General features: G+C 39.3%; 2 protein-coding genes across 3 annotated transcripts in view; both read left to right on the top strand.

Moving 5' to 3' along the window:
* The window catches only part of LOC131074696 (peptidyl-prolyl cis-trans isomerase PASTICCINO1), a 252,308-nt gene that overhangs the window by 172,140 nt on the left and 57,356 nt on the right, over positions 1 to 22,812 (top strand). The gene's annotated exons all lie outside the window — the stretch shown is intronic.
* Positions 5,077 to 8,648, top strand: LOC131052197 (uncharacterized). Of its 2 annotated transcripts, XM_059219849.1 has the most exons (5): positions 5,077 to 5,399; positions 5,641 to 6,977; positions 7,086 to 7,421; positions 7,555 to 7,627; positions 7,730 to 8,648. In XM_059219849.1, the coding sequence occupies exons 2-5, from the start codon at positions 5,643 to 5,645 to the stop codon at positions 8,257 to 8,259; spliced, it is 2,274 nt and encodes a 757-aa protein (XP_059075832.1). In that variant the 5' UTR covers positions 5,077 to 5,399; positions 5,641 to 5,642; the 3' UTR covers positions 8,260 to 8,648. The 2 variants fall into 2 exon arrangements, with proteins under 2 accessions (XP_059075832.1, XP_059075831.1); XM_059219848.1 differs by lacking the exon at positions 5,077 to 5,399 and having other exon boundaries at positions 5,503 to 6,977.

Genomic DNA, 22,812 nt, shown 5'->3' with positions numbered 1-22,812 from the left:
TTTGAATCAACTACATGGATAGAAGTTCTCCTGTGCAGAGTTTGTGAACATATGTTCTAGTTCTAGTCAAAAACGAAAAACATGAAACTATATACAGGCTTCCACCTGTATATAGGAAATATCGGCGAATTTTTGAAGACAAATTGTTGTGCATAGATGTGTGCCTAGGTAAAGATTCAAGTAAAAAATTTGCACAAAATTACTTGCTTATACAAGTGGTCATCTTTGCAAAGAGCTTATGGCTTTAGGGAATAATGCAAAAAACATATATATTGGTGCACATGCCTTCAAAGGATCGACTAGGGTTTTCAGTTCATGTTAATATTTAAATTGATGCTTCTATTTAAGAGCCAAACTGTCTTTTGAAAGAGGTTTTCATCTAAGCATAGCCTCTTGACTGGCTCTGAATAAAAGCATTGCAAATGTATATATAACAGTTGAGTCTATCCAAGAGAATTATAACATTTCAAACTTGAATATAATTTTTCTATTAGCAGCAACCAGCAGAATGCAAATTCGGAGTTATCAGCAACAGTCATTCATTTCAGAAGTTGCTTCAATAGAATAACATCAAATTCTTTCATGCACCGTAACAACAGATTTTTTCTTTCAATAGATTTTTTCATTTTGCAAGAGGTTGTCATAACAGAAGGGCTATAGCAGCAAAATATTTTATAACTCTGTTTTAGCATTCCCAACAGCAGCAGATCCGTCATAAGTAGCAGCCCTTTCTTATATTTCACCGCAGATCTATATTGAACCAGCAAATTTCCAAGAGTAACTGTTTGTATTAGAAGCTAGGGTTTACCATCTTCAAAGGATTTTCAGAGAATTAAAAGTGTTAAAGGGAAAGGACACAAGGTTTTTTTAATAGGTTCTTAAGACCTGGTTGTCTTTCTTGTTTAACTACATCATAAATTTAGGGAAGTCAAAGATGTAAAATCAAAGAGATTTTATTCCAAAGTTTGTAATCAAAACTCGGTTACTACAATCATTCATGATGTCTAGCAGATTATCAAAGTAGAGTATTCATAATTGTGAGATTCAGTTAAAGGTTTGATGCAAAGAGATCAACAAACTGGAAATTTCGATTCAAGTTGTCAAGATTGTTAGATATTCAATGTTTCAACTTCTTCAGAGTATTCACCACGAAGAGAAGAGAGATGACCTTCATAAATCATCATTTAGAGGCACCCTATCCAGATTCACTATTCTTAGCCTGAATTGTTAGATATTCAATGTTTCAACTTCTTCAGAGTATTCACCACGAAGAGAAGAGAGATGACCTTCATAAATCATCATTTAGAGGCACCCTATCCAGATTCACTATTCTTAGCCTGAGCTATTTGTTGGCACCCATGCGAAACTTATTTTTGTACTCTCTTTTTATGGTCATTTGACTCTTGATCTTGTGTCAATTTAGGCAATTGTGGTCCTCCCAGCCAGTTTTCAAAGTCATCTTGTCATGGTTTTTTCCTCTAAGAACTTTTGCAGAGATAGAGAGAAGTGATGATCAAAAAGTTGGATAAAAGATTGTATTCAAAGAACAACATGCAAGAGCAAAAAATATAGAAGTTCCCAATCAATGGTGACTACGACAAAAGAAAAAGGACCATGTAATGGCTAAGGCATGAGGTCTGATTCAACAATGCTCTTTTCCCTTGGTGTTTACTCGGTAATTCTACTTGATGAGTAACATGAAGTAAACTGAATAATTGAACAAAAAAATATAATCATTCACAAAAATGTTTTCAAAAAGATATGCCGTTCCATTCATTCATAAGATATGCAATGAATCAATGATACAACAGTTCATACATGGGGTCCCCAACTGTGTGTACAATAAGATATATATAGCAAAGCTAACGGTGGTTGAGAACTCGAACTGTTGGTAACTACTAATTGACAACAAATTGTCGGGAACTAGCTTGTTAATTATAAAACTACTTATCTTATTTATTATGAACTACACAAGCCCCCCCAAAATAAAAAGTTGTCTTCCAGACTACAAATTGACAAAATTGGGAGTTGATACAACACAAAACCAAAAGATGTTGAGAAGATGGGTGAGAAGACGTCCCTGGAGTTGGATGTACAAAAGATGAGAGAGTGGACATTGGGAATCTGAGTTGCCACAGTTCGTATACCCCTCCATGCGTGGCTTCAAGTGGTGAGATACTACCAATTCTTGTTCCCTTGTCGCTTTGACCATCTGTGCAACTTCAACCAACTGGCATTTGGTTTCCTCTATCTCTTTGCCCTTCTTTGCCAACATTGCCTTCATAGCTACCACTTTGGCTTGTTCTTCTTTAGTAAGTTGTGCTTGTTGGGCAAGTTGCTCTTGTAACTTTGTTGTACGCTCATCCGTTTCAGCACGCACTTTCTACACCATCTAGAGAGCTTCATCCCTTTGATGTGTAAGCTGGTTAGTGGAGATTATTTGATGTTGCAGCCTATAAAACAAGCCTTTGAAAGTGGTCTCCATACCAAATAAAGCTAAGATCACCCTCCTATCTCTCCCTCCAATAGTAGGTATGGAAGGGTTCCAAATTGCCAACATCTTAGGGGTCTCCATCGTAGGCCATCCTCTAGAAGTGAAAAGTTGGGTAAGCTCCACTTCACACACCCCTTGCATGAATGCTAGAATAAATTGGGTTTCTTACCCACCAACAAAGAATGACCTCTATCCAATTGTTGAGAGAGGTCTCCTACCTCCTACATCACCACTACCATAGAATCCAAGTCTCGAATGTGTCTTTTAATCTTACCCAAGGGATCCTCATCATCATCCTTAGCAATCTCAATAATGATAAATACTAAATCATTGCACACCAGTTCCTCAACAGGTGAGTTGGCTGCAACAACCATGGGTAGTGTTGGTCATAAAATGGGCTTTGTACTACTTGTTAAGCTACATTGGTTAAGTATGTTAGTGTCGTCAAGGGTAGTTGTCCGTTGCACAACGGTTCCCCACGGGTGGTAACCGCAACCCCGACCGTGTCTTTATATATGCTCTTGTACTTGTTGTTGGAGACACTGATGCAGCGAATGATTATTGTACTAGACATTTTGGCATTAATGAAAGCATTGCTCTGAGTTTCTGGTTACTATTCTATCCTATGGTTATCATGTGACTGTTGATATGCAATATTAATAACACACCCCAGGGGGTAAACATCTGGCGCCGTCTGAATTTGGGTAGACACAGAGCGTGAATGGCCTACGGAAGATAATGGGCCAGCCCATTGGCAATAGCATCGAGGGGGATGATAGCCGACTGAGAGAACTTTACGAAGGGGAGAACACATTGATAGGCGACTTCGTGATCCAGTTCCAAGCGGCTATAGAGACTTTCGTTCAAGGGGAGGCTACACAAGAAGAGGTACCTGAGGGTGTAGTCTGGGACGCTCTCAACGTCAGTCCGGCGGCAAATAGGCTGTTGCACCAACTCCCGCGTCTCCTAGCCCAAGCAACCCTTGCCCACCAGCACCGAAGGGAGGAAACCCAGTGTGAGGAGCGACGCCAATAGGTCCTTTGGGAGTACGAAGAAAACAATCGTCGCTAGGAAGAGGAGCGTAATGGCAAGCGATGACGGGAAACTTGAACCTTGAGCCTTAGGGGCAGAATAAAGAACACTCCTACATTATGTACGGGAATTAATGCCCAACTTATTAAATAAGGATAGAAATAAGAAGGCACAAAGTGAGGAGTGGGAGGCCGCACAGAGAGCCCTAATTCTGGAACAACGAGTAGAACATAGACAGAGGCTGAGGCAACTTGTCAAAGGACGACTTGCCGAAGGGTTGCCCGATGGGAACCAAGGAGGTGTCACGGAGCAGAAGCCGAAGGAGATTTCTACGTGTCGCCAGAACACCATAGGGTGAGAAGCTACAAAGAATTTTTGGAGGAAACAAGGCTACGAAAAAATCTGGTCGAAGAGACCCGGGATCAGTTTAGGAATTTATCCCTTACATTGCACACGGAGGACCACCGAAGGGAGCGAACAGACGACGAGGGTGAGAACGGAGGGGAGGGCAACCGTACGACCGTAGGTGCAGAGGAGGCACAAGCACACGGCAAGCAGGACCCCCTCTTGGGACCCATCACACCAAGCACGCGGGTACAAACCACCGTACCCCCAGTTACTCAAACAACAAACACCACCGGCGCGGGTGGGAGTGGTGCAGGTGCACGACAGGCGACACGACCCCCATCAATAGCCAGTAAACAGAAGCTGCCGAAGTTCAATGGCGACGGGAAGGAAGATCTCGTCCGCCATTGCCGCACTTGCGAAACCATATGGTCAGCGAACGGTGTTACCAACCAGGACGAATGGGTAACACAATTTCCAGCAACCTTAAGGGGAGTGGCCATCGACTAGTACTCCAATACGGATAAGGCCAAAGTCGGCACATGGCCCAACCTGAAGAAGGAGTTCGAGATAGAGTTCCGCCTCCTTAGAGACGACAATGAAATAGTAGCCGAAATCTATGGCACAAAGCAGAATAAGAACGAGATGGTTCAAGCCTATAGTCGGCGGCTCAAGGAACTGTTTGGGAAAATGGAAAGTCAACTAGCAGATGGGTTGAAAAAGAGATGGTTCATGGAGGGACTGAAACACTCCCTCTGGAAGAAGATGAAAATTGTTCCACCAACCTCGTACGAAGATGCATATAATAGAGCGATGGATCTCGAGAGCGAGACCAAGACATCCAAGAAGAAAAAGAAGGATAGCTCGTCCGAGGATGATGACTCTTTCGAGGGAAGCAGTAGCGATGGCAAGTCCGGCAAAAAGGTGCAAGCCCTGCAGAAGGACATGCTGAGCATGATGATAGAGTTGAATGTTATGAAGGAAGGTCCGAGCAAGACCGATGAAGGGGAGCTTTGGTGCACGGAATGTAAGACCGACAACCACACGAAAGGCTCTTGTCCAAAGAAGGCCTATTGTGATATATGCCAGTTGATGGGGCATCCCACCAGGGAATGCCCCTACAACATGAAAACACGAAACCAACAAGTATTGCTTACGCAGGAACAACCAACTACATCGGGCGGTACCGACAACCATAGTTTTAAAACTCTTTGACTCGCCTCGGACTCGCCACGGACTCGCGAGTCCTTTGGCGAGCCGAGTCGACTCGCCTAGGACTCGCGTGGCGAGTCCAGGCGAGTCCCTGTGAAAGACTCGCGAGTCTTTCGCAAAGACTCGCGCGAGTCTTTCACTCGGACTCGCGAGTCTTTCACAGGGACTCGCGGGCCCAGAAAAAACGCGCCCGTGGGGCTTAAAACCAATTTTTTTTTCATTTTTTGACTTCAATTTGGGTTTTTTTTGGCTGGAGCAGGTTAGAAGGGTTTGGAGGAGTAGAGGGAAGAAGGAAAAATCAGCAAGAGAGATCTAGGTAAGGATTTTTCTCCTCCTTTTTTTTTTTCATGTGAATCATTTCATTGTTTTGAAACTGAAAAAAATCTTGAAAAACAAGGGGATATGCTGCCAAATTTTTTTCTATTTTCTTTCCTAAGTTATTTCCTCTTTTTTTTTTCTTGTTTTTGAATGCTATTTTTCCCAAATGATTCATTGTCATTTTTTTTGTTGATTTTCCATAAAACCCTGCTGATTTTTTTTTTTTCATGTTAAATCAGCAATGGCAAGTTCAACTCCAAGGGCAACCCCAAGGTCAGGAAGACAAAGAGATAAAGCTTGGAAATATGGGATTGCAGGAAGCAAAAAGGGGGAGGTCACTTGCACCGAATGCACAAGATGGATGACTGGTGGAATCAATAGATTAAAATACCACCTTGCACAAATACCTGGATATGGTGTGGAGGCATGCTCCAAATCAACTCCTGAAATTATTAGAGAGATGAAGGCCATTCTTGCTGAGAATGATATGCATAAGGAAGAAAGGCAAAAAACAAGAGAAGCCATAGCAGCTGCAATGAATCCCACATTGTCCACTTCGGGTCCCATTGGTCATAGTCGGGGTCGTCAGTCACTTTCATCTTTTGGTGACAATGAGGGTGAGGCTAGTGGCACTCCTGTTAGATCAGACCCTAATTTTTTTGTACCACGCAATGTTCCAGGTGCACAACCTTCACTTGAAGGTACAGGATGGAATAAAGAGAAGCATGAACAAGCACGGATAGCAGCTTCAAACTTTTGGTTTTACAATAATCTATCTTTCAATGCAGCAAACAATGTGTATTGGGAAAGTTTTGTTAATGCATGTACAGTGGCGGGTAAGGGGTTTAAGGCCCCAACAGGTTATGACTTCAGTGGGCCATTGCTAGAGAAAGCTGTGAAAAATACAGAAGGTGTGGTTGATGATCAGAAAAGGTATTGGAAGAGAAAAGGATGCAGCATTTTATCTGATGGATGGACAGATGGACGGAATAGGACTCTTCTCAACTTCTTGGTGGCTTCAAATGGTGCAATGGTATTCATAAAGTCTGTTGATGCCTCAAATGAAATAAAAAATGCAGAGACTTTGTGTAATCTGTTGGATGGTGTGGTTCGGGAAGTTGGAGTTGAGAATGTTGTCCAAATTATCACGGACAACGCAGCTGCATATGTATCTGCAGGTAGAATGCTTATGCAAAGGCATCCTTCGATTACATGGAGTCCTTGTGCTGCACATTGCTTGGACTTGGTGCTAGAGGACATTGGGAAGATTGGATGGGTGAAGAAGGTGGTTGAAGATGCAAAAAGTGTCACCAAATTCATCTACAACCATACTTGGGTGCTTGCTTTGATGAGAAAATACACAAATGGCAAGGACCTTGTGCGACCTGGAGTGACACGATTTGCTAGCCACTTCATCACTTTGCAGAGCATTCTTAGTGCCATTCCTCATCTTAAGCAGATGTTTGTGTCAGATGCTTGGTTGGGGTCTGCATACTCCAAAAGACCTGAAGCAGAGAAGATTGCGACCATTGTTTTTGATGATGGGTTCAATAAAAATGGAGAGGAGTTGACTGCGGTAAGTAACAAACACAAAAGTAAAGTTTATACAATCTTGTCTATTTGCTGATTTTATTTTTTAGGGGTTGATTTTGTATTAATTTAAAATTTGTTTTAATTTTTTTAGGTGACAGAACCTTTGGTGAGGGTTCTTCGTATGGTGGATGGAGAGGGCATGCCAATGGGTTTCATTTATGAGGCCATGGATAGGGCCAAAGAGGCCATTTCACATTACTATCATGGAAATGCAAGAAAATGTGAAATCTTTTGGCGCATCATTGATCGTAGGTGGACAAACCAACTCCACCAACCGATACATGCCTTCGCCTACTTTTTGAACCCGAAATTCTACTTCTCTGATTCATTTAGGGCTGATGAGGAGGTCATGGCAGGTGTTATTACATGCATTGATAAGATGACACCTGATCCTGAGTTGAGAGACAAGGTTCTTGATGAGTTGGAGGTGAGATTTGACATTTGCAATTGCTCTATCTTTATTTATGAATTCGGAAATGTTCATTATTGAATTTGAGTTTGACACTTTGACTATCTAGTATCTATTTCTGAATTTGGAAATGTTCATTCCATTGTTCAAGATCTACAAAAGTGCAGAGGGGAGACTCTTCTCATCACAACTAGCAATTGATAGGAGAGGAAAACAACAACCAGGTAAAACATTTAGTAACTTAGTTCAACAGTGCAAGAAAAAACCTACAAACTTGATTGTTACATTTTTTTCTCAATTCTAATATTTCTAAATGTTTTTTGTAGATTTATGGTGGGAGAATTATGGTGCCGGCACGCCTAATCTTCAAAAGATAGCTATCCGTGTTTTGTCTCAGCCATGCAGTGCTTCTGGGTGTGAACGAAATTGGAGTGTCTTTGAAAGCATTCACACAAAGAAGAGAAATAGATTGTCACAAAAGCGGCTCAATGATCTAGTATTTGTTCGGTACAACCTTCGCCTTCGAGTTAGACAGGTGGAGGGTGTTTCACATGAGGCCATTGACTTGGATGAAATTGATCCATATGGTGATTGGACCATGAATGAACAAAATGATGGTGATGATGTCCTCCTTACCGAAGAAGAAATTGCAGAAATAGAGAGAGGAGCAGCACAAGATGCAGAAGGAGCAAGATTGGATGAAGATGAGGACGAAGATGAGGATGATGATGAGGACTATGACTTTGAAGAAGACTCATCTCACCATTTAGATACCACAACACCCACTGCTACTACTTCTAGCTCAAGGCCTGAAAAATTGAGCTATATTAGGAAAAATACAAAGAGGAAGATGTAGTCTTCTCTTTGGTTTGTTCATTCACATTGCTGTTTTTCACATTTGCAGTTGGACTTGGACATATCATTATATGTAATTTTGTGAACATTTATATACTTATGCTGCCATTATAGTATTATACATTTTAGAGTTGAAACTTGAAACTTGAATATGCTGCCATGAATGATGAAATTTCAAATATTGCGTGTTTGTACTTTGTAGATCATATGACATGTGTAATGTTTCAATTATGGCACTTATGTTCTCTAAATGCATTAATTTCTTTATGTTTTTTTGTAAAACTACGGTTTTTTTTTTTTGCCGAGTCTTTGCCGAGTCTTTCGCGAGTCTTTCACGAGTCCGAGTCCGAGTCCAAAATTTTGGTTTGCCGAGTCCGAGGCGAGTCCGAGATTTTCAACTATGCCGACAACTCCTAGGCGAACAACAATGCAACATCAGGAGGCTACCGAGATAACCGGTGGGGAGGATGAAACAACAATAACAACAATAACAATACAAGGAGCTGGATCCAATACGACTCCAAAGGCCAACCGATGATACAATGCAGAGCGTGCAGCCAGTGGGGGCACTTCACCCGAGACTGCCCGAAGGGAGAGGCCACACAATATTTGTGCAAATGGTGTGGACCGAGAGACCACGAAGACGCCACCTACCCGAAGTCCGGCGTCAACTTGCTCAATATCGAGGAAACCAAAGAAGAGGAAGTGTTGGCCATAACCCGCGCCCAAGCCAGACAAGCAACGTGCCCAGACCTGGAGACGAAGAAGCGAAGGGTACGGGAAGCATGGGAAGAAATTGAGAAAGAGATATGAGAGAGGGTGAAGGCGAAGGGTACGACGAGTACTTCCAGCCGATCGGAGGCAGAGAAGGCTATACTAAATCAAATTTTAAAACTGGAGGTGCCTGTGAAAGTACACAATCTCCTCCAGACGATGCCTCAATCACGAACGGTGTTGCTGAATAATCTATCCCAACCACGCACCAATACCAATCAATGCACGGATGTTCTTGGGGGGCCTGCAATGGACCCCAGGCTGCTAGCAGTTAACACTGGAAGGAACTCGACCATTGTGGAGATGGGTATCCTTGGCACCATTCTAACCGATACCATCGATACCATCGTCGATGGTGGATCGGGAGTGAATGTTCTTCCATCATGGTCCTCTATAGAAGGTAAGTCGCCAACGAACTTGAGCAACTCAATCTGTTCTACTTCACAATTACATACCACACTTGGATCTCACATCTCATTCATGTCATCATGGTTAAGAGCCATCTCATCATCCAACTGAAAGAGTGGATTATCTAAGGTCACATCAACACTCATCACAATAAGAGGGTTATCAACAATCTGAAAAGTATTTCCTTTTTCCAACTTAGACCAACTATCCTGTTGTCCTAAATCTGAAAATTCCTATTTAGGAAACTGCACCAATTCAAAGACTTCTAGAATTTGGTCAATCTCATCAATCACTTGTTTTACTTCCTTTGCCATTTCTTTGTTTTCCTGCTCCCTAAGTTGTTCAATGACAAGAAGTTGTTTATTTGCTTCTAGAAGAGCTATCTATGTATCCTCCAATGTCTCCTTGGCATCCCTAAGCCCCATAGTGAGCTTATTGACTTCATCTTGTTTTCCTTTCAATGCATCAGCATATACTCCAACAACCTTCAAGATGTTATCTCTATCTGATAGTAAATGCAAATAATCTGATTTTAGTGAACCCAAAGCTTCTTTGACCACCTACAATTCTGCAAGATAACATTCACCTTCTAGGCCCTTATGTCTTCTTTCAAACTGAATCCTCCAATAGAGGTCTTCTATGATCTTGTGAGTGCCATCATAATGTACTAAGGCTACAGGAATCATGTCTTCAGTGACTTTCAGCTCATTCTTCAAACTTTGAATCTCAATACCATCATTCTGAAATGCAATTTATGGTTGGTCCTCTAAATCTGCCCCTTGAGTGTCATCATTGTTGGTTGAAAATTTTGTACACTTGGGGGATGTGCAAATTAGTGGTTTCAGCCACAGTGTGTGAGTATGATACTCTCCTAATTTAGGGAAGGCTCCCCTTATCTACAAACTAAACTAATCTAATGTGAGTGGGATAGTAGTTTTTCTTCTTCTTTCAAGAAAAACTATACTCTTTTCTCTTCACAGAAAAGTAATAGCAATTTGAAATAAATAACAACAAATACAAAAATGAGACTTTTTTGTAGGATTTTTGGAACATAAAGGGAAGCAAAGTCTTCAACTATCTATTCTCCTATCAACCTTTTTAGATGATTTTCTGCTAACTAAGCACAATATGTAGCAACTCAAAGTCTAACTACACGATGCACTTCACCTTACATGCACAAGTCTTAAAAATAGAAGCAGCACAAAGTCTACAAGCTATCTTCCTACTTGAGCTTTCCACACTAGCTTCAAATATGATAAGCAACTCAAAGTCTGCAAGACCAAATTTGAAAACCAAACATATAACTCTAAATACAATTAGCAGCTCAAAGTCTGCAAGATGAATTTAAATCCCTCTTGAACAATAGAACAAAACTCACAATCAACTCCAAAAAATGTCGTCACATAACAACTTGAATTGGCACAAAGTCTTAACACAACTTGTCTCTTTTATTGAAAGCAATTTGATTTACATCTAAGCTCAAAGACTTAGAGTGCACATACAAACTGACAAAATTTTGTTGTATTGCCAAAAGATATCAATTGCAATAGACCCACTCAGGTATTTATAGGAGAGGAGCCTTGAGAAAAAGGTGGGAGGATCCCAACTAACTTGAAAAATTCTCTCAACCACCATGACTTATTCCAACCACAGTCTTAATCTAACTCAACTTGTAGTTGCTTTACATGTAATTACATTTCACAAAAATGCAAGTAAAGTGACACTTGCAATTACAAATTTGACATTACATGTAATTTGTCAAAACAAAATTACAAATGCATAATTATTCTAAGTGTCCAAAGACACGACTCCAACTGCATCATCCTTTGTGATGATCTTTATGCCACGTAAGGATACTAGAACTTGAAGTATTTAGGATTGGTGAAGACATTTCGAACCGGAATAGGAATTGGCATCCTTAATAGTATGTGTCTTTCGCCAACGAACTTCAATCTTATCTTCTTGCTTGGGGTAGTACTGGCTTTTCACGAGGGAAGTTCTTTGTAAGCCTGAAGTAAGAAGCCTATCTTTGTCTTGAAAGGATTCTATGCTCTCAACCATTCATATCACTTATCCATTTCCTTGTGTGGCTTCGTCATGTTGTTGTTTTCTCTGTGTATCATCCTCCAGTCTTGGAATCTGCTTGCACAATAAGGCCCATGCCTTAATTTATTGATTTGATAGGCCGTGTGTGCAAACAAGACTAACATGGGTGAAACAAAGGGACTGCAAAAGTGGGGCCAAAGCTCAATTTTGGGTTTTGAAGACTGCATTGCATGTGTGGAAAAACAAGAGCATTGGCTTGTAATTGTGGAGAACAAACATGCAACTTCATATGTGTAATGGGTAACTACAAGTTTGCACTTGTAATTGGACCTTTAAGACTCATTTTCAAGTGTTTTTGAGTGCATTTTGGACCAATTTCGGGTTCTGGAAGGCTAACTGCAAGTGAAGACACAACTGCAATCGGGTTTTAAAATTCCGATTGCAAGTAGACTTTAAATGGGAAAAATGAATGAAGGTGTGAAATGAGTGGATGAAATGGTGGGAATAGGGATTTTGATATGAAGGAGAAGATGGCAAATTTGGATGACCATGTACATGTATGGGAAGGAAATTTTTCAGCTTAACAACTTGGAAAATGGGAAAAACTTTAACTTGTAATCAAATTTGTAAAACCCGAAATCAAATGAATGAGTCTCATGGCAATTCTTCAACATTTGTAAAGTTTGTAAAAAGAAGATTAACTCTTTTTACCAAAGGGGGAAGGTCAACATTACCATAGTTACTTGTAATTGGGTTTTAAAAACTTGAATACAAGTAAATAGGAAAATGAAAGAGGGGAAAATCTTGCACATTTACAACTTGCATTCAATGAACCTTGCTTGAAGAATGCCCTAGACCAAAACAAATGAGCTTGGGAAGAACTGAAATGCTCTATAAATAGATTGAGAAATCACCACGTTGATATTCCTTGGCAGCTAAAAACGGATTTCCATTCATCCCACTCAACAAAAAACGGCTTGGAAGGAGAGATACGTTTGATGTGAAACACTCTTCAATGAATGAAGGATGCAAAGCGTGTTGCAAATGTGGCAACAATGGCAGAATATGGGCACCCAAAATGTGGAGCTTACACAGCAAAAAACGAAGCCAAAAATCCCCACATTTATGCACGTGTTTGCCAAAACCATTGAATCCCAAAAACACGGCACCAACCATCGATCTCCAGCATCATAGAAAGAATGTGGGATGGATTCAAGGGAATAATGCCACAAAAATCATATTTGTGAGAGCAAGAATGCAGTTCGGGTTTTTCCTCTCCAACTACAAGCAAATGTGCCCTCCAAAGATGCAATCGGGTTTTTAAAACCCCTTTACAAGTTTTAAATTGCATTTTTTTTCCTTCACTTGAGCAATTTTGGGTTTGAAAGGAAGAAGAGCAAAAATAAATAACAAAACAACTTGTAATAGGGAAATAAAATCCCCATTACAAGTTTTAAAAACATAAAGGAACATAAAGACTTGTAATAGGGAAATAAAATCCCCATTACAAGTTTAAAATAACACAACATAAATAAAAAAGAATTGTAATAGGGAAATAAAATCCCTATTACAACTAAAAGGAATAAAATTTCCATTACAAGTAAACATAAGACATAAAAAACACTTTAAAAACTTAAAAAGACTTGTCATAGAGAAATAAAACGCCTATTACAACTTAAAAGCACAAAGTAAGAACTTTTATGAAAAGTTATGAGTTCTCATTAAACTTGTAATTTGTCTGAAAAGTTCCTACAAACAACTTAAAAGACAAAAAGGGGAAGGGGAAATAAAAAGCAAGTTACAAGTTACAAGTTTTAAATAAAGTGCACTTGTAATTGCTAGAAAAAACCACTACAACACTAAAACCAAAGAAAACTCTTAACTTGCAAAGGAAAGAAAATTTTCCACTTGTAGTCCAGAGAATAAAACCCGATTTTGAAGGAAAGACATAGCAAACGAACTCAAAATGCGATGAAATTTGAAATGCAGATCGAGGATGAATCGAAGAACAGTCCAGTTCAACAAGAAGCAAAGTTTTTGCCTCAGGAAGCATGCCTTAAGAGTAAAATCTTCAAGCTGCAGTGACAGCTCTGAAACTCGAAATTGCACAAAAAGTTAGGAAAAATAAGACCAAAACTCACCAAAACTTGGACAATGATGGCAAAGACACTCCCCAATGATTTGACACTAACAAATGTGAGTTTTGCACCTCGTAAAACGTGCCTTGGAGACAAAAACAACACATTTTAAGCAAAAAAATTGTAGGGGTTGTCACAGTTTTGAAAATAAAAAAATGAGGACAACAGTCATCTTGGTATATTTTAGAATCACAAAATAGGACAGCCTCTTGGTCATTGGGTACTTCATCATTAGCTGCAATATTTTCAAATTCATAACATGAATCTCCATTCAACAACCTGCTAAACTTTTCCATTTCTAAATTTACCATGTAGGCATCCTTAAATGTATCCATTTCCTCATCAAATTTGGGACCTCCCAAGTTACTGTTTGTTGCCTCCAAATCACAATCATGCATAAGATATCTGCTGCTAAGAATCTCATATGGTTCAACAAATCCTTCAATAGTGTTGTCAATTTCATCATAGGCCTCAAATTCTTTGATGGCTTGATCTGTATGCAAGGTTAAGACTGCTTCTACATCATATTTTTGAGACAATTCCACATCATATGAAGTTACTTGAACTTCATTGGAGACATCCTGGCACTCCAACATACTCTCTTCTTCAGTTAGGCCATCTTCTTCAAATTTTGTAACCTAACGCTCCTCTTCAATTGCTGTTGCAAAATCACCCCAAAAGCAATCTGGATTTCTATCTTTTTCCTCATGTTTAACATCCGCAATTTGAGTACCAATCTTGGAAGACTCAAGCACATTATTATTTTCATTTGAAAAGGATGCTTCCTCATGATGAAGGACAAATTTGGAGCTGCTGTTGCAAAAATCTAAAAAGATGTTTTCTACATCGGCACTGTTATTAGTACCATTCTTCATTTCTAATTGGTAAGAAGAAATTGGGTCTGCAGTACAGTCATAAATAGGTCCATTACAAAAGAGATCTATGTCAAATGTAGGATCCATCACACCCAAATCCCAAATGCAACATTGTTGATTACTCTGCTCAAGGGATGTGTGATCTAAGCCTTTTTTTTCACTACATTCCAAATTTTTTGAGTTTCCATCATGTGTATGAACATCATGTAACTCAACAAATCCTAAACTATGGTTTGATTCCTTGCCCGGATGAGGTGAAGGTGATGAAACAATGCTAGGCTCAATTATAGGGGAACCAACTGAATTCATACTTCCTTGTGGCTGATCTCAATCTTCATCTGCTCTTCCTCTGGAAGCACATGAATGTATTCAACACCGTCACTAGCTCCATAAGGAACATTAAGGAACTCATCATGCACAACCTCAACTACTGATTTTTCTTCTTCTTGAATGGCAAACTCAGCAATGGTAGGTCCATGCATGTCATAGGAATCATCATCAACATTATCAAACTCCTCACTTGTAGTTTTTCTATCCCCTTCTTGGGCAAATAGATCAAAAGCTTTCATGTGATACTTTCTCTTTGCAAACTCAGTTTTGTAGCATAATCTCGAATGATGGTTCATGAAACTATTGAAAGGTAATTCTTCCTTAATAGGTTGAGGAAATGTATCATATTCCTCAAACATGCTAAGAATTTCTTCTCTAATCTTTTGCTCATATGAACCCATTATTAAATTCTGAATTTTTGTTGAAAGCACAAGATGGCAGGAATATCTGTGCTCTAATACCACTGACATAACCCCCTTAGTTTTTTCTCATTTTTTAACACAACACTAGTACCCATTAGCGTTAGCAATAAGCAAAGTAAACCATCTCGACCACTTGTGCAATGGGAGTATAAGATATAACATGGAAAGAGCACTACATTTGGCGGTATGACCAGCCACTTCCACTTATTCAGTGGGTATTACAAAGATTAACTAAAGGCTTATTGAAAGAAAGACTCGGTGGTGTAACCAGCCAGTTCCGCTTCTCAACGGGCAAAACAAAAGCTAAACTCAAGCACTTATTCAGCGAGAGTACTAATAAAAAATGCTGGAAAGTAATGAAATAAGAAACTGGCGGTGAACCAAACAACTTCCACTTGTTCAATGGGTAACAATATTAGCTTCAAAATCTGAAAATTAAAGAGCATTATTTAGTACTACTAAATCAGCGAATTACAATAAGCCTAACATTGAAGCATCATGAGAAAACGCTGCTACTATGCTTCAAGAAGTTAGAGAAACAAATCCAAACTCAATGCTGATAAATTATGATGATAAACAAGAGTTTAGAACAACAATACCCAATCTGATATGCAATAGTTGCAAACTGATTTTTTCAACCAGCAATCCAAGAAAGCTTCAAATGATCATTCTCCCTCGATTCTTCTCTGAAATAGCTCAACTGAAAGCAAAGACACCATAAAGGCTAGGCATCCAACCTCCATCCAATCCCAAGTTCCAAGCAACAGCTATGGAGATGGCACAGATCCCAATGCAGCCCAGGCAAGATGGTATGACCAACAGCAAAAATCAATTTCTTCATCAAAAAGCATGAAACCTTGGTCATAAGAGCGCCCGGATCTTTGGAAAAGAATGATCCAATACCCAAAAAAATCGGATCAAACCTCCAGACAGTATGAATACCAACTTGAATCAACAACTAGGGTTTTTACACTCCAAAAACAAACACCACTCACACACCAACTAGAAAACATTGAATCCACTCAAAACTAAAATCTCCATTGGAAAACCTTGGCAACCTTTGGATGAAGCTGCACCACAATCAACTAGGAGTTATCTTTCAAACTTGAAATTGGAAGAAGCTAGGAGGCACACAACCACGAAGCAAGTCTTTGAAAATATTTCAGCGGCGCTTCGTTATCAAAATAATAGCATGTTCAAATGAGCCTCTCAAACTTGCTTTTATAGCTTTTCTCAAGGAATCACCCCTCTTCTCTAGGACATGTGGGATTAAAATTTTTAACTTTATTTTATTTCACTTTCATGTGCACCAATAACTTAATAAAAATTATTAATAATTCCTAACTTGGAGGACCACATGAGAACATCTTTAAAAACAACTTAAAGTCATTGAGCCTAGGTGTGGGGATTTGTTGATGTGTATTTTACGCACATATGAACACAGAATGAAATACCAAAGTATTTTACCCTCTCTTGAACAAAATCACCTTGTATGCTAAGACCACTAGAAGTTCATATGATGATTCTAAGGTTTCTACGGTCAGTTCTTGACATGTAGGTAACTCAATGGTTGATGTGAAAAGTTGTTTTCATTCGGGGACTTACATAATTATTCAATATGGAGACTTCTCATGAATCGAATTTGGAATAGGAATGCTGACTTAGGATTTTGCAATTCAGCTCTTGGTCTAATCTAACAAAGATTTCTTAAAAAAAGGCAAAAGGAATTGGGTTTAGGAGTTCTATTCTAAAGCATAGAATGCAAGAAAAGAGTGAATGATTGAATGGAATCCTACTGGGCAAGGTCTCATCATCAAATCGAACAATTTGACACAAGCTCAATGCAATCATCTAAGGTATATTTCAAAGATGTTCAAATCATTACCATCAAACATTGATACCATTCAAGTTAATTCATAACAATGGACGTATAACAATTGAAGTTAAGTGCACATAAAATTCTAGTTGACCATGCAAGGCACACTTACAATCAGCAAGGGGCTAGTGGTATGGACTAATGGATTCCACACAAATGCGTTCAACAAATTCTTTCATTCAATCTAAAAATACTGGAAAGCAAATTCTAATCTAATTTGGAGGCAATGAGAATCACAAATGCACACAACACTTAAACAAAAATCACCATCAAGTCGAACAATGATTTGTATTCAAATCTGCAGTATATACTAACAATTCTCAAAAATCTCTCTCTTACAAATGAGAGACGATGGGTTTTATATAGAGTCTCAAAAGAAATGAATGGCCAAGATTCATTTAAAATCAAGGGCCAAGATCATGCCAACAATGCCCTAAAGTTGCCCTAATTAGGGTTTACATAAAAAATGGAGCCACCAACATATGGTCCAACGAAATAATGCCTAATCATCAAGTAAGGAATCTTCTTGAAGATTTTGGCCTCCATCTCTTTCTCTCACAGCATATTCTAGGAATCTGGCCAATACAGAATCTAATTTCTCCAAGGAAATGCTAGGCAAAACATCTCGCTACACATCAATCACATCCAACGCATCAGAACAAGCATGTAAAGTGTTCTCTCAATCTGGCATAAGCTTCTATGAATTATGGACATGAATCAACAAGGAAACCAAATCATCTATCTATTTCTTCTTCAAAGAATCCAACTGATTGAAGTACATGAACTTCATTTTATCTCTCAATTTTTCTAAGTGTAGACCGCTGGCAGCACTGACATCTACTCCCAATAACTCCTCAATAGATGCAAGGATCCTCGATTGTATATCCTGAATCGATCCTTCCATCTCTGCACAATCCTTGCGTGTGTGCTCGTAAGTGGATTTCTTCATGGCCAATGAACAATACCAACCACGGAGATCATATCTATCTCCATCATGTACAACCCCTTCCCTGATCAATGTGGACATAGGAATACTCTTCAAAACTTTGAGGTGGGGAATAGTCTTCTCCTGAATAGGCTGGAATTCATCCCAAACTCCCTCCAAATACTGTATCCTAAATATAAGTGTCGTTGTCCAATCAAATGCCTGGACAAATTGAGTAAGGAAATCATTCGCCTGTTTCTTTACATCTTCAATTCATTGTCCCAATTCCTGTAGTGTATCCCTTGCTGCCTGTTGACGTGTATTTTATACACAACCATACACAGAATAAAATACCAATAGGTATCTTATCCTCTCTTGAGAAAATAGTCTCTAACTGCTGAAGATTCGCGTAAAGGATCAGTTAGGTAGACTCCAAGGTTCTTTGATGTAGGGTCTCTACGTGTGGACAAGCTCCAGTGGTATGATGTGATTTGCTGGAATCACAAGGGGACTTACATGTGATGATTGAACTTCCGATCTGCTTTGCTGGACACAGGCTCTTACTAACTTAGATTTGAAAAATGAAAAAAGGATAAGGGCGAAGAGAGGATCTAATCCTAATACTAAGAATGTAGGAGCAATGACTTGATTTTTGATGAAACTCTAACTAGATCTTGTTTTGACATCAATGGAACATCTACACAAGGCTAGTGCAATCTTCTAAGGGGAGCTTTATGATGTTCAAATCATCACCGCAGGCATAGATACCATCCAAGTTGATGCATATCAATGAAGAGGCAACAATTTGAAATTGAGCTTAAGCTGAACGATTCCAGTTGACTACACAAGGCAAGTTTGCAATCAACAAACTGCTAGTAGTATGGATATACGAATTCCACCATTAATCAATCACATTTCCTCCATTCATCTAATCATCTACCATCTAAGATTGAAGACTCAACAAGAAACCATGCAAATTGCAAGAAAACGACATATTTCACCATTACTTCAATGAAAATGGAGTTTGTTTACAATCAATGGCAACAATTTCTTGCCTTGTCCTCCTATTCTACTCTCTATCTACTAACTACTTTCAACTATTTCTATACTATCTCTCTCTAATTCTTGCTAATTTTTTTTTTTACAAATGAAATGCCTGGGCTTATATAGTGCCCACAATACAATTTGATGGCTTAGATCAATTCAAGATCAATGGCCAAGATTTTACAATGAAAACCCTAATTAGGGTTTGTTACAACCATTACATAACATTTAATGTTTGACCAATGATAAAATTGTATTGCTTGGACACATGTCCCTTTTAGAAAAATCGACCAATGGATAGCCGGGGTAGGTACATCGGAGTTTGTGCCACCTTCCATGAGTTAAGTATATTGAATCTGGACATGCTGAGATGGACTTCACTGATTGGAGAAATGATGACTAGGACGCCACCTCATTTGACACTTGGAACTTGGTAGATATTCAACTTGATGTTGTTGAGAAGCTTGCTTTAATTAATTCATCTGGAACTATTTTGCTTCTTCAACGAGCCCTTGTTCTAACTCCTTGCGTCCTTGATGTGCAAGAAGATGATGTACCTCGCCTTGGAACGTTGGATTGGAAGAGGTCGCCCTTGTCCTGGCTTGATCGTCCTGATGAAGACCGTCCTTGATCCGGCTTGATCGTCCTTGAAGAGACCTCCATTTGATGCCTACACAACATTTCAAAATTAGTACCATGATTTTGCAATACATAACATAAATTAGAGAGCAAATTTTAGGAAACTTAATGATAAGTCCTTTATTAATCATTTCCTAAAAAAGACTGAGCTAAGGCAAAACAAAATTCCAAAATCCAAAATTAAGGAAATGACGATGAACAATTCAAAATCAAGACAATAAAACCAATATCGCCATACCTCAGGAGAGAGCTAACTCTAGAATGCAAATGAGAAAAATTGCCTAGGCAAAATTGACTTAGGATGGTCTTCAACGTGATCTCCTCTTCAAAATAGCAATTTCGCCACCTTTAGTATATCCTTGACGTGATCTCCAATGCCTTGGACAAGTTCGCACTTCCTTGGATAGTACTAACGCCTTCCTTTGGATATAAATTCGCACCTCCTAGCTTGAAATGAAATTCGCACCACCTTGAACACAACTTCGCACTTCTCCCTTTGTCTTCCTTAAATCGCACTTGAGATGATAAAAATGATAATGTGAAAATAAAAATCTTTCACCTCCCTTATATAAGCGCCTCTCATCATCCACCCTAAGGCCGACTTTTGTGAAATAAAGCAATTTTTAAACGATTTTAATTAAATAATAAAGGCCGACCTCCCTATCTAAGCGCTCCTCTTGATTTTTATTAATTAATAAATAATTAATTAAATGCCTTTATCATTTAAATTGACAAATTCGATTTTTACAAGGCAAAATAATTAATTAACATTAAGCGCAATATTTAAATGCTATTTTTAATAAAATATCGATTTTGTTAGCATTTAAATAAATTTAAAAAATGTGTTTTAAGCACCAAAATGAAAAAGTGAGAAGATACGTACCTCATCGCCCTGGTCCCTGACTGAGGGACAGGAGCGATCCATCAATTTGGTCATGATTCTTGCAATTTTTACGTCCAAGGTCTTCATCCTTACGTCCAAATCGCCATTTTAGCTGGGTCCTTTGAGTTAGATTGACTTGCATGTGTGAATGAGTGCCTTTGGATGTAATATCGCCCTGGTCCCTTCCTGAGGGACAGGAGCGATCCTAGTGTCCTGGCTCAAATTTGCAAACTTTTGATCTTTGTTCTTCATTCATTGTCTTCCAAAGGACGTCCTTGACCGTGCCTATCTTTGCCTTGTCTTGGTTTTGACGGAACATGAGTGTTTTAGTAAAAATCGCTTTGGTCCTTGTCCAAAGGACAGGAGCGATATAGGCTCTTTGTGCAAATTGGTAGCATTTTAACGTTCAACACTTTGGTATATCACCTTCAAAAGACGCCTTAGACCTTTTACCATCTTGCAAAACCTTGGCTTGACGTAAATTTTGAGAGACTTGGCCAATATAATCAATATCGCTCTGGTCCCTTCCTGAGGGACAGGAGCGAACTTCAAGTTTTTGAGCTTGTCCGTGCGTTCTTCAACTTGCCATTACCTTCAATGCGTGAAATGACATCCCTTGATTCCTCTTGGTGGCTTGATACTTGTTAAACTTTCAAAATCTTGGTCTTTATGGAAATTTCGCTCTGGTCCCTTCCTGAGGGACAGGAGCGAATTAGGATATTTTAGAGCAAATCCCTCAATGTGGCGATCCTTGTAACTTTGTGCTTGATGGAGATGCTTCGAAACGTCCTTGGTACCTTGTTCTTCGCCTTGGAGTGTCCTGATCTTGGAGGGACGACAATATAATCATCATATCGCCCTGGTCCCTTGGAGAGGGACAGGAGCGAATTTGTACTTGTAGTCTCCATCACACTTCGCCAGCTTCCAAATTTATCTTCAACGGTTTCGTAATGTCCCCTTTCATTTGTCCATGCCTTGGAATTCATTGTAACTTGGCAAGAAATTCATCGTAGACAAAAATCGCTCTGGTCCCTCCCTGAGGGACAGGAGCGAACATAAGCATTTTGGTCCCTTGTTGGCGTTTCATAATCTTCAATTTATCTTCAATGAGTTCATTTTACCTCTTTTCTTGCCTTTGAACGTAAAATTTGCTTGATCTTTGCCCAGATCGTACCTTATGAAGAATTTCGCTCTGGTCCTTCAGTGAGGGACAGGAGCGAATTTGACCCTCTAGGCAAAAACTTCATCATTTCATCGTTTTTGATCAAGTCTGGATGCTCTATCATGCTCATTTCGTCCTTCATCATGCCTTTGATGTCTCGATTCGTCCAAACAAGGTCAGGAATGGCTCAACTAAGCATTTTCGCTCTGGACCCTTGGTGAGGGACACGAGCGATTCGCCTTGGTCCCTTGGAGAGGGACAGGAGCGCTTTTTCGCTCTGGACCCTTGGAGAAGGACACGAGCGAAATTTGACTTTTCGCACTCTCGATCAGGATACTTTAAGTTATACTTTAAGTTTCTTCTATGTTTCTTCTTTCTTATACTTTAAGTTATATTCCATATATACTTTCAGGATGTTTGAGAGTGGTTTCAGACCTCCAGGAGTTATATTGCAAAATCTAGTTTTTGGAGGTTTTTTCAGTTTCCAGACTTAGTCAAATTCAGGATCAGGACATTCCAGACTTAGCCAAATTTCAGGATCAGGACCTTACTCAAGCCGGACATGTTATCCTGTTGATCTCCCCGACAGCGCTTCAAGTTATATTCATTTGATAAAATGTACCTCTTTGGACCTTTTCACATCGTCAAGACGTTAAAATCTTGCAAGGACAAAGCAAAATTGGATTTATAGCTCCGGTCCTTCACTGAGGGACAGGAGCGATTTTTCCCCTGGAGGCATTTCTGTGCTCATGAAAATCTTCAATTTATATTCAATGGAAAGATCTCGCCTTTCTCCATCACTTCCAATTCGTAATTCATCTTGACCCTGCAGGAATAGTAAAATATTTGAAAACGAGCCCCCGTCCTTCACTAAGGGACAGGAGCGATTTTGCTCCTACAAGCCAAAATAACATGATTTTACACATTTTAACACTTCACAAGGCGAAAACAAATCATTTGAAATGCCTAGGATCAAAAATCAAAAATGTCAAAATTTGGTCAAAAAATATCCAATTGGACAAAAATTCACAT

This window comes from Cryptomeria japonica, chromosome 4, assembly GCF_030272615.1.
Source record: "Cryptomeria japonica chromosome 4, Sugi_1.0, whole genome shotgun sequence".
Taxonomy (NCBI): Eukaryota; Viridiplantae; Streptophyta; class Pinopsida; order Cupressales; family Cupressaceae; genus Cryptomeria; species Cryptomeria japonica.
The sequence above is the reverse complement of the archived record's forward strand: the minus strand, read 5'-3'. Positions and strand labels throughout refer to the sequence as shown.

Excerpts from the sequence above, each read along its gene's own strand:
- LOC131052197 (XM_059219849.1), top strand. The coding sequence starts at position 5,643 with ATGGCAAGTTCAACTCCAAGGGCAACCCCAAGGTCAGGAAGACAAAGA. Across the intron at positions 7,422-7,554 it reads AGGTTCTTGATGAGTTGGAG|ATCTACAAAAGTGCAGAGGG; the intron begins GTGAGATTTGAC and ends CCATTGTTCAAG. Across the intron at positions 7,628-7,729 it reads GAGAGGAAAACAACAACCAG|ATTTATGGTGGGAGAATTAT; the intron begins GTAAAACATTTA and ends TGTTTTTTGTAG.